Raw genomic sequence first — 12854 nt, forward strand, 5'->3', positions numbered from 1 at the left:
TTTGCGATATTTTTGGGGTTTTCATACCCTATCTTTGCATTGTGTAATTTTGTCTGTCTTTTGTCTTGGGCTTAGTCCCCACCGAAAAAAAATAAAAAAAGAATAATTCTGTACAGTACAAAATCTTTGTTATCTTATGGAAAAGTCTGGATACATTTTCTTACTTATGTTTTACGATTTTTCGTATAAGAAGGCGACTCAGGAGCACTAAAACAGAAAGAGCCATGTACTAATATAATATTCTGCAAATTGTCTCTAAAAGATTCGCTAATTCAGTTATACTTTTATGTACCGAAAGATGTACCTCAGTATGAAAACTTCGTTTTCTACATTGGTTGTCCCAATTCATTTCTAATATCATACGAAAGAACTATTATGCTAAAACTCTTCACATGATGTACATAGAGGACTTTATCCTTCAAATTTATTTAGTAACAGGCTGTTTTTAAGGCACTGTATATTTCATTCAATAATTTCGTTCTAAAGTCCGACTTTACCTTTATGTCTCTTTCCATTGCTGAATGAATTATATCTCGTCCTGGACGGAGCTCGCACCACTTGATAAAGTGATCCTCTACCTTGATCAATGATGGAGGTGGGCATCTCCTCACTCCACCTCGGTCCATTCCTGTCTTATTTGTGCTATGGGCCATATGAAAGTATCTTTTATGTTCTCATTTGTACTAAGTTATCATTATATGTCATATCGTCGTTTATATCAAACTGCTTTCATCGATAATGAAGGGCTATTTGATAACTTTATATTCTCAAACGATGATAGCAAATCCCTAAAAGGTGGCACTAGCATACTATGAAACCGGCAAATAGTACCTTCACACAGTTGAGAAACAACTTAAGCATATAAATAAGCCCTCAAGCATATCTGTTTGCTATTTCTAAGAGGCATTCACAAAGCTCTTGGGGCTTGGAGAACAATGGCATATGATCCGCACCACCGATCTCGAGAACATTTTCGATTCCGCTGTTTTGAATCATCCAACGCTGGAAGTCCACGGGGATCGCTTTATCCTCGCCGCACATGATGTAAACTCGCGTAACTGACCCATACCCTTCTTCAGAAAACTTCTGTTGGCGGGACAGGTCATCCATGAACAGTGATCCTGGCCTTGCCAATATCTTACTGAGCTCGAGATCCTGAATTAGCCAGTGAAATAAGGAACACATGCATCAGTAACCGACTAGCTAGTCAGTCCGGTGCTTCGTGATCAGAAGAGACTATATATGACATGTACTGCTAATTTACCTCGACCGAAGACAATTGATATAACTTCGAGGACAAGAACATGGGTCCGAAGAACATCGATGTTCCTTGTTTCTCCCCATTCTGGTAAGGCCGGAATTGAGTGTCAAGCCATCTTTCTTTTGGAGCCGTGGCCACGTACTGTTCGAAGTCCCATACATTTTAAGAGAATTTAGAATACTACCCCATGGAAAAAAAAAAGGTCTTCAATTAGAAGACCAACTACATGAAGCGAAAGCAAACTTTATTATTTGCCATAAAGAAGATATATGTAATAAAATAACTTCTATTTATAAAAATAATATTTATTCTATTATTCATAAATTATTTATTTTTGTTAAAATAAGTCCATAAGAGACTTGACAAATACTTCATTTTCAAGGAGTTGAGAATATGTGTGACGAAATAATACGGTACAAGTTTCTATTAGAACTGTTCGAGGTCATGAAATTCTTAGTTGAACACTATTATTCCTGACAAACTGTCAATTCTGTGTGTATCCATGATTAGTATATGAATATTAATGAAACAGACATGTGGACACTTTTGGATATAAGTGAGTTGAATGTGACATACGAATAATATTGACCTGGTACTTTACTATTGTCAATGAATATTATCTGGATCGTATTAGTACATATAGTCCTTAGACCTGAAATGATACGGCTATCTCATACATGGGTAATTAGGATTTGCTACTACTTATATACTTGTACTAAGCATGGATATGCGATAGATAGTGATTCTAGTTAGTTATGTATGGAGGTAGGTGACCGGTCGAGATGAGATTCATCGAGTTGAGTAATCAGGAAAAAGATCATTGGGGATGAATTCTTTTTTTTTTTTATCAAGAAATCCTTGGCCAAGTTAATTGGACTTAAATAAAAAAAAGTTTCTAGTTTAAGTTCTGATGATCTATGAATGAAAGTTCAAAGATTTCATATGATCACTTATAGGGTTTGATATTAACCATGACCATGGCTAAATCAGAATTTGCAATGAAAGTACTTGAGTGCATGGCATATATGGTCATTGGTTCATCAGAATGTCCTAATCACACATGCATCACTAATTGGGTGGTCATGACACATTGTGTCAGGCGTTACCCATCATCTATGAGAGCTAGGGGTATTTTGGGAATTTTACCCTTAGGAGCGGAAATGATTTTCTAATACTGTCAAGGATATTGACATTATAGTCTCATTGCCACTTAGTGATTAACTTAGTTAGTCACATAAAGTTTGTGTAAGCCAAGAACGAAATAATCTAATTAAGACAGTTAATTATGAATCAATTACCGGATTTGACTTGCAATTAGATTGCAAGGTTCCTAGCACGTCTCGAAGTCCAAGGAGGAGGCGGATCCTAATAATGAGTTGTATTTTCTGATATAAATGTTTCCTTATTTGGAGAGTTTCCTTTAATAGAAAGTCTATATATAGAAACTTACTTGGAGGATGGTCTCCTCTTTTGGGTAGTCATGTGATGACTAAAATATGGTTTTGGAAATACACGAAAGTGTAAGGGGATTGTTGCAATGAGTTCGTTAATTATGAATTAATTAATGTTGCAAAGTAGTCCTTAGAGTTAATTGTGCAAAACTATATATATAGATATGCCGTCTTGCACTTAATCCTAACTGTTCCAAGACACCGAAAGAGAGCAAAAGAGAGAGGAAACTTATTGTTCATCTTGTCTGATGATGCTTTCCATGTAGTTGATTTGTTCTTTAAAGAAGTGGTGATGATGCATGGTATTCTTATGAGCATTGTCTTTGAAAGGGACCCTAAGTTCCTAAGTTACTTTTGGAAAACCTTATGAGCAAAGCTTGGCATTAAATTGCTATTCAGCGCTGCTTGTCATCCCTAAACTGATGACCAAATTGAAGTGCTAAATCGTACTTTCTCCTCTTTACTTTGAGCTGCTGCGAATATAAACTTGAAGAGTTGGGATACTCGCCTTGCCCTAGTTGAATTCTCTTTTAATTTGAGCATTCATAACTCTACTAGGAAGATTCCTTTTGAAGTGGTTTAAGGCTTTAATCCTATCACACCTCTTGATTTGACACCCTTACCAGCCAGTCCAAGAGTGTGTTTGGATGACAAGAAAATGACCGAGCATATTAAAGCTTTGTATGAGTAAGTGAAGAAACAGATTGAAAAGAAGAATGCAACCTATGCTCAAAGTGTGAACAAAGGAAGGAAGCAAGTTTTTTTCAATTTAGGTGATCTTGTTTGGATTCACCTTCGGAAGGAGAGGTTTCCAAGTAAGAGAAAGAGCAAGCTAATGCCGTGGGCTGATGGTCCATTTCATGTCAAGGAAAATGTTAATGACAATGCTTACAAGATTGAGTTGCCTGATAATTACAATGTTTTAGCGACATTCAACGTGAGAGGTCCTATTTCCGTATTTTGAAGATGAAGAAGATTTGGATTTAATGGCAAATCCTTCCGAACTGGGAGGGGACGATGTGCCACAAAATGTAGTTTAGGACGAGGCCATATTTAGTTCGTGTCCTATCACGTGTTCCAAGGCCAAGAAGCTTGTTGCAACTCCATCCGGACCCATTACCATACTCAAGTGCATGTTAATAGGTGTTCAAACACCTGATCAAGTGGAATAGGTGGCTCATTTATTATCCACCTATATTTTGGACGAATTTCCTTCAAATAATGGTGGTTGCAATAAGGTGGATAGGGAGCTAATGCATGAGACTCTTGTTCAACCATTTTCATTTAAACTTTATCTTTTCCATGCTAGGGAACTAATTGTCTTTATTTTTCATTGCTGTCATTATATCTAAGTAGTTGAGCACTATATAAGCTCTATTTTGATCAATGAGAATGAATGAATATTTTGAATAAAATTCCCTAGAGCATTTCCTCTTCTTTTTTTTTTATATGAACAAGTTCCTTATTTAGCGGTGAAAACCTCGATTCTTATCGTTCATCCTTGAGCGTGGCGAATCAAAACAACTTTTCTTACTTATGGTGAGTTATCTTATCCAGTGAGTTTAGTTGGTTCTACCCTCCACTTTTCTTTCTTATCCATTTATGGTCCATGAGCTCATCACTCTGTGTGCTGACGCCCATGAAACTTCATTGGAGAAGTCATCGAGCCCACGATTTTGGGGCTTTGATCAACCTTTGTGGGGTTTTAATCAAATCCTAGAGGACTGGATTGAGAAGCTTCATCAAAACCTTTGTGCTTTGGTCAAAGCACATAGAGGGTTTGATGGTTTCTCCGATGAAGCTTCATAGATGGCAATTATAGAGGTCATCGCCTTATTTCCTACCTTTGGCTACCCAAGTTTCAAAATTTTTAATATTTCTTTGATAATGCGGTTCGCCACATTAATCATCGTTAGTGACTGTAGTCACATGTCATCTATTAACGGACACGTCAACAAAATTGATGGAAATTTGGACAAATGCTAAATGAGACGAAAATAATGAAAGTTAGTGTATATAGCACAAAAATATAGTTTGTAATAAAACGTAAAAAATGTAAACTTTGTGTATTTTCTAACAAAAAATATAGTTTGTGATAAAATATAAAAAAATTGATATTTGACCAAATTTTAATGGATATTAATTCAATTTTACCAATAAGAGCTCATCCCATACCTAATTTTGAGCAATCCAAAAGAGTGTCAAATATTAATTATTATTTCTTTGTATTAAAAATATTTGTTTCTTAAAAGTCAATATTTATTTATCCTTTTACTATATTATTTAAAAATTAATTTTTCTTTGTCCTCCCAGAGTAGGCGAGGCGAGGGTCTCATTAATTTTGGGTGTCAGAACTAAAACATTCAAGGTTTAATTTTCACTGATGAGACTAATGTATCATTTTATTGAATTTTATCTCTTATCCTCGTATTAAATCATATGCCTCCTCTATATCTATATATATATATATATATATTAAACTATTTCTGTGTAAAACATTGGCCAATGATCATTTTTTTTATTGAGATATAATCGAGTATTTACCTAGGGATCATCGGATACATAGAAAATCCCCACTAAAAAAAAGAAGAAGAAAGAATGACCCACTACCACATGTAATTAAGAACCCCGTTTGGCTCTATAATAATGGATCTATCGACACATACACAGTTAATAGCTGTATTCTGCGGACACAAGATATAGTGACTCGGGGAAGGGGAAGCATTTAAGAGGCAGTCGTCAAGTCCCTCCATTTCACTTAACTGTCTCCTAAGGCCGATTCTCACTTACGTCCCTGTTGAGCGTGGATAGTGTTGTGGTCCCATTGGTTAAAGGTCTACCTACTAAGTGTTTTGTTATCTTTTTGTCCTATTATGGTTGTCTGGCTGGGTTCGCGGCCTCGTGCAGTGCAGGAACAAGCCGATCACGGTCGGTTGCATGTGTTAGCATCCAGAGTGGAGAGCATCGGCCGTGCCACGTACACAAACTGACGTTAATCGTAGCATATGTTCGCAGCGATTAAAATTACTGGATGGTGATTAATAATTTGTCATTGAATGTGAGTTATCTGATCTGGTCGGACATCAGTGTTCCGTCATTTAATTTAATTTTTTTCCATGCGATTATTAAATAGCATGTAGGGAAACTCTTCCAAATGCCTTCAGAGAGACTCGTTGCGCTTGACTGGTACTAATTGTATATATTTGGACTTTTCTTAAGGAAAGGAGAAAAAATCATCTAGAGAAGACAAACCAAGCTTGGAAAAATGAATCCACCTTTTGGACCCCATACAATTCGAAATTGCTAATCATGGTGTAAAATTTTCAGACCCTTATATAATCGAGATATTAAACTTTTGGAACCAATTTTTTTTTTTTTGCCCGATTTGGAGCAATTTGTTGACATTTGTTCATGGACTTGCGCTTATGCGGGGTAATATATATATATATATATATATAAAATAATAATTTGATACTTATCCAGAAAAATAATTTGATAAAAATGATTAAATAATTCAAAAAATCTTGTACGTTCCTTAAAGGAGTGAATGTTGGAAAAAAAACACATTTTTTGGGTTAAAAAAAGGTATTAGATTATCTCCAGTCACAATTTCTATTTGAATTTTTAAAGTGAATCCGTTACAATTACGTGATCGTCATATCATTTAAATACACACGTAATAAAGAAAGAGACTCATCATCTCAATTATGATCTCTATTTTTTAGTCTCTTAATGAGGTTATATTAAATTAAAAAAAAAAAGGCAACGGCCCCTTCCGTGGCTCTTTAAAACAAGTGGGGAGAGGGTGGGGAAAAGCTGCTGAGCCTCTATCAAATAAGTTAGGGGACGCCTCCGCGAGGTTTCTCCCATTGAGATGCCATGTGGCGTCTCTTGATCGGGGAGAGACGTCCGCTGGGCATAGTCATATTAGAGGAGCAAGGAGAGAGTGGAAGGGACAGGGAGACATGATAATGAAGAGTACTGTGTGGAGTGGAAAGAAGAGTTTTTTTTTTTCTTCCGGTGGAAAGAAGATTTTTTTAATCAATGAGAAAAGATTGAGTGAAATCACACATAATTATATTCGATTTTTTTGTGATAGATGTGCATTTTGATATTCAGAAATTTAATTAATTTCGACGAATTTCATTTCGAGTCTAGTCGATCTATTAAGGGATAAAATTCTCGAATTCAAACTCTTAATAAAGAGAAAATTGAATCACTTAAATTAATTTAAGTTGGTCAATTTGTAATTATTGACGAAGTTTTATAATGGTCAAATTTATAACTTTTATACCTTAATTTAATGAAATTTCAAGAATGGTAAAACCGGGGTTTAAAAGTTAGCTGGGTATAAAAGTTAGCTGTTTACATTATAGCATAGAAGCATAGATCTGTATCACCATAATATCATATTTGTCCCCCGCCTAATTAATCCGATATTGTCTGCCTTCATCTTGTAAAGGACACTCCAATAAACTCCTCGATGTCCGAGGGACAAGTCCAACGAATATCCAAAAGAATTTTTCTCTCTAAAATTCAATTTCTTTTTAAAAAAATAATTTTTGAAGACAGAATTATTTCCGATGGACTTTTTCTTGGAAATTCATCGGAAATTTTCGAAGGTAATTTTTCCTAGGAAATGACGAGTTTTGTTGTGGTGAGAATAAGCAGATCAGATGATCGACTTCATGTTAGCTATTCGCAGAACCAGGTTCCAAAAATTACATATGGAACCACCGACCGATTTCAAGGTTCACATTCTATACCAGTTGTACATTGTGATTTCGATGATAGCGTAATCTCTTCGAATAAAATAGAACAGAAGGTCGTATTACCTGGTCTAGGACATATGATGGCCTGTGTATGGTATCGGGGACGAAGGCTGTGAGGAACACGGCAACCGACACCTTGTCAGCGAACATGTCTGCGGCGAGAGCCAGGCTTAGGCCGCCGAGGCTGTGGCCCACCAGCACCACGCTCTCAGCCGGAGGAACCGCAGCCTGTAGAAAATCAAGCAGTGGCTGTGTGTACTCCTTGAAAGTGTAGACCTCATGTATGGACCTGGGGTCGGTGCCGGAGGCTGCAAGGTCGAGCACCGTGACCCGGAGGCCTGCTGACTCGAGGCGGGGCTTCAGCTTGAACCAAGCCCACGCACCGTGGCATGCGCCGTGGACGAGGACGAAGTGCTTCTGATGCTTTTGCAGTTTCTGTTCCTCTGCTACTTCCATTGGATAATGACTTTAGATGTGCTTCTGATGCTTTTGCAGTTTCTGTTCCTCTGCTACTTCCATTGGATAATGACTTTAGATGTGCTTCTGATGCTTTTGCAGATTCTGTTCCTCTGCAACTTTTAGATTTCTCCCCACGCTCTCCTATAATTTTTTCGGATGGCAATAACAATATGCTTAGCTCATTACTTTTATACTAGTCATGTGTAATACTTGCTATATATATATATATATATTTTTTTTTTTTTTCGTTTTCAAAAGAGGTCATAGGCTCATAGGAAATAGGATAAGGATAAATAAAAAGAAAATAGTCTATAGTGCAATCATTTGAACTTGTACAATAAATCAAAGTAAATTACTTCATGTAAAAAAAAGTAAATTATTTCTATATTCAAAAATTATTTATATTCCGGTAAATTACTCATGTTTTTAGTGATCAACAAAAAACTAAATTATGAAGATTTTGATAATAAAATTCAAATTTTGAAGTAATTCATATATATTTCAAAGAGTTTTACTTAATTATTTCTTATTGAAACATGATTTATTTTTACTTAAATTTTGAGTAATTTACTTCATTATACAATACAATCATTTTTTATGATTGCACCATAAATATCTCAGTAAATAAAGGAATGAGAGAATTTTATTGTCGAGAATTGAATTTGGATACTCTTAAATCTTAATCGGGAGCAAATCACTGTCCTAACAACGTCCCTCCTGTTTTCAAGATGCTGCATTTGAATATAAAAATGGAGATGGTGGCGTGCAGACAATAATTTATATATCCCATTTTTTAATCCACCCTGGCGGACCAACGGAGATTTTTTTTTTTGCTGAATAGTGGACCCGCAGATTAACTTAACCGGTTCAGAGCTTGTTTTCCTCAAGTAAGGTTTCAAATTTGAGTCTTATGGATGTAAAAAATTCATATTAAGAGAGTTTTATTTTTTTGTGGATTGACCGACTCGACTGGATTAGATGAGACTTATTGGACTTCCGAATACGAATTTACACCGGAAAAAAGTCCAGCCTGATGGTGCCAACTGGAAATATATATATCCAGACTGATAGTATTCCCATGTGGAAAATATTCGCATTATAATATTACTTGTGAATAATATATGCAAATGAGTAGTTTTATTTCACATAAGATTTTCGATGTGGACCTTCATACGTAGAAGTCTCTAACGGGTCTCGACTAATCCAGTTCGAGTCAAGTCGGCCTATTAAAGGATAAAATTTTCACAATCAAAGATTTTCTTTATTTACAATATTTGAACCTGATATCTTATTTAAAGAGAACAAGCGCTGAACAGTTTGAAATAATTGTTATTGGTTATTTCGTATGAGATTCAGCCGAGGACAAGTAATGACTTCTAGCTGTAGGCTCAACTCTTTTTACCGTATCAGATTAGAACAGTACCTCAAGATCCTCCAATGTTGGCCTCGTGTGCAAATACAAGTTCAAGTTTGTACAAGTTCGGTGAGTACGGTACCTTAGGACGATCCTTTCTAATACATACACGTTCGTACACACAATCATGAATCATCGATGGTCGTGACTTTTTGGGTGGATCTCACTGAGCTGGGATTGTCCCAACTCCACTATAGAGCCAACGACCATCCATGAGTTAAGTTTTCAAAATTTAACATATCAACAGCATCGCAAAGTCACGTTAACAAAACTTGATGGCGTTAAATCGTAATTGATAGTTTGTCCACTATTTTATAGGATAAATTGTACTGGTGGTCAAAAAAGTTTTACAAATGTTTCAATATGGTATAAAAAGTTTTTTTTGCTACTTGATGGTACAAAATGTTTCAAAATTGTTTCAGTATAGTACAAACCGTTATCTCGCCATTGACGCCGTCAAGCATTCTTTTACAAGATCTGTAAATTTTGCATCATCATGTAACTTACGTAAAATATTTTGTACTATTAAGTTACAATTTCAAAACATTTTGTACCATCATGTAATGTCCCACAAAAATCGATTTTGCACTATCAGCGTTGGCTTGACGGCGTCAATGGCGAGATAACAGTTTGTACTATACTGAAACAACTTTGAAATATTTTGAACCATTAAGTAGCAAAAAAAACTTTTTGTACCATATTGAAACATTTATAAAATTTTTTGGACCATCAGTGAAATTTACCATATTTTATATAATTGAGAAGTTATGTAAAAAAATTGTTACAATTTTAGTTTTCTGATCAAAGTGTTACTTTTCTTATCAAATACCAAAATGTTACTTGAATAAAAAATTTTGTATTATTTGTGTGGTTTTCCCTAATGTCAATATAACTTTGCTCAATTAGCTTCCATAATATATAAAAGAATGGGTTAATCACTTAGAAAGGCATGATCTTTGTATTTTTCCTAAATATAGCACGTCATTTTGAAAATAGTACAGAAATACACGACATTTGTATTTTTTTTAAATATAGCACGACCTTTTGAAAGTAGCACAGAAAGGCACAACCTTTGTACTTTTTCCTAAATATAGCGCGACTTTTAAAAAATAGCACATTAATGAAAAAATGTCGTGTCTTTTTGTACTATTTTCTAAAACTTTTACTATATTTAGGGAAAAGTACCAATGTCGTGATTGTTTATGTGATTAACCCATAAAAGAATTTACCCGTGAATGCACGGGTTATATATGGTCTAATGTGTGTGTCTATATATATATATATATATATAGGAGGAGCTGTCACTTTTCTTCAATGTTCTCCATATACAGCGAACATGTCCACACACCCCTTGAACTTATCTAAGTTCTTTTCTCCATATTGAAAACTTTCACAATTTGATAATCTGTTCTTAAGTAATAGATTCAAACGATCATATCTTCGTTTTGATCATATCCGAATTTTCTCACAAGGAACCATCTTTTCAAAGTACAGTCTCAACGTATTCTACTAACTCTATTTGAAGCACGTTACGCCCAATTTTCTCCAGTACAAATACCCGCTGTAATTTCGCACGCAAACCCTGACATTGATCACGCTTTGATAATATCTACTAACAAATTAGACCGATTTCACGTGGCACACATTGCATAACAGAACCACGACGTCAGCACATATAGAAGTACGTGGTGGGAAGCATGCGCAAAACATTTTGTATAGTTAAGAGGTATCTTATATATATGCGGGGGCTGTCGCAGCACTTTGACACACTGTTGAGAGATTAATGAAACAAATTCCTGCGACGTGTGCCAGACGGAAGTAATTTGACACGGTAGTTTGGCTTGGCCATGTCAATCAAATTATTTAAGACACGAGGGGACGAAGTTTGTGCGAAACATGGTGTGATCATGAAAACATATTTTATTAGAAAGCTCTCACTATCTAACTGTGATCCATGTAAAATTTTTTGGACTCAATCAACTAATTGATTTAATTTATATTTGTTTGGCCACAAACACGTGAAATACGTTACTTGACTTTCACATGCAGGAGGTAGGTGAGGTAATCCAAGGTGTTTGGCCTAATGGTTAAGGATGAGCTTAAGTATCCATCCGATTCCGGATTCGAAACCCCTTGGAGTTACCGGAGCGCCTTTGGCGTGATTACCCGCTCCGTGTGTCGCCATGGGTTCCCAGAACCCCAGGGATTAGTCGGGCGAAATCTGGACACCCCGGGTTAGAAAAAAAGAGCTACGTGAGGTGGCTTAATATCAGGTAGGGCCGACAATATTTGACACGACATGAATACGACACGAAGTTAAATGGGTTCGGATTGAGGTTTTTTGATATTTGGTCTAAACGGATTCAATCCATTTAGACACGGTTAATAAACGTGTCTTAACAGGTTGAACCCGCATAACCCGATTAGACACGATTAAACCTGTTTATTTAGACGTATTTAATCATGTCATCTGTTAACTCGTTTATCTAATCGAATTTACTAATATACCCTACCACTAATCCTAATTTTGAAATTCCTCCTGCGGTGCTTGCCTAAGTTGCCTTCCCGTTCATATTCCTGTAGCGTTGTAGGTTGTAACCCTAACCCGTAACCTTTCATGACTTCGTCCCTTCCTGGCTTCCTCCTTCGGTTCTGCCTCCACCGCTGTCAGCAGAAGAAGCCTCCACCGCTCCACCGTCCACGATCCGCTCCGCATTTCCACTCGACCTTGCGACCTCGGACCCTCGCGACCGCCACCTCGCGAACCTCGACTCGAGCCCTCTCTCCGACCTCAGAGTCTTAGACTGTGCGACGTCGACTTAGTCCTCGACCTCAGAAAAAGTCGACCTCGAACCCTCGACCGCAACCTCGACCTTACGACCGCGACCCTCGAGCCGTCGACCCTCGAGTCGTCTCTAACTGGTCAGACGTTGCGACGTCACCGAGACCTCAGAAGAAGTCGACCTCGACCCCAGCTCAACCTCACGAGCACGACCTCGACCTTGGGTATCCTTGCTGCCTGCTCTGCGGACCCCGCCCGCCGCACTCCTCTTCCCTGCTCTGCTTTGCTGCATTTTTGATTTCGTCCAATTTTTCACTCTGCTTTGCTGTATCAAATTAATTGATAAAAAAACTCCTTTTAGGCCTCACGACTTCAATTTCCAGAAGCATCCACCCGAATTCTCGTTCTAAGTCCTATCTGGGGCGTAGCATTTTCTTATTCTGGCAATTCCAACTTTGATTTCTCATGCACTTGTTCGTCAAATTAATGCTGCTTGTTGATTGAGATTTGTGAAATTCAATTACTTGTTAAATACTTGCAATTGATTAGCTAAGCATCTTGTGCTGCAATTGATTAAAGACTCTATATATGCAGCATATTAAAGATACTATAGAACTAATTAAAGTGGAAGGATACTACTGAGTTGAATACTTGCAATTGATTAGCTAAGAAACTTTGCTGCTTGCTGATTGTCCGATCCCAGTTGGTTTGTATG

The 12854-nt window shown here is 36.7% G+C and overlaps 1 protein-coding gene across 3 annotated transcripts; it reads right to left on the bottom strand.

Moving 5' to 3' along the window:
- Positions 1-807: 807 nt before the first annotated feature.
- LOC116210865 (salicylic acid-binding protein 2-like) lies at positions 808-8134 on the bottom strand. Of its 3 annotated transcripts, none has more exons than XM_031544973.1 (4): positions 8022-8134; positions 7548-7958; positions 1265-1402; positions 808-1155 (listed from the first exon to the last, which is right to left on the bottom strand). In XM_031544973.1, the coding sequence occupies exons 2-4, from the start codon at positions 7938-7940 to the stop codon at positions 874-876; spliced, it is 813 nt and encodes a 270-aa protein (XP_031400833.1). In that variant the 5' UTR covers positions 7941-7958; positions 8022-8134; the 3' UTR covers positions 808-873. The 3 variants fall into 3 exon arrangements, with proteins under 3 accessions (XP_031400833.1, XP_031400832.1, XP_031400834.1); XM_031544972.1 differs by having other exon boundaries at positions 7548-7895; positions 7959-8125; XM_031544974.1 differs by having other exon boundaries at positions 7548-7951; positions 8015-8112.
- Between the last annotated feature and the right edge of the window lie 4720 nt (positions 8135-12854).

The sequence above is a fragment of the Punica granatum genome, chromosome 6 (genome assembly GCF_007655135.1).
Source record: "Punica granatum isolate Tunisia-2019 chromosome 6, ASM765513v2, whole genome shotgun sequence".
Classification (NCBI taxonomy): domain Eukaryota; kingdom Viridiplantae; phylum Streptophyta; class Magnoliopsida; order Myrtales; family Lythraceae; genus Punica; species Punica granatum.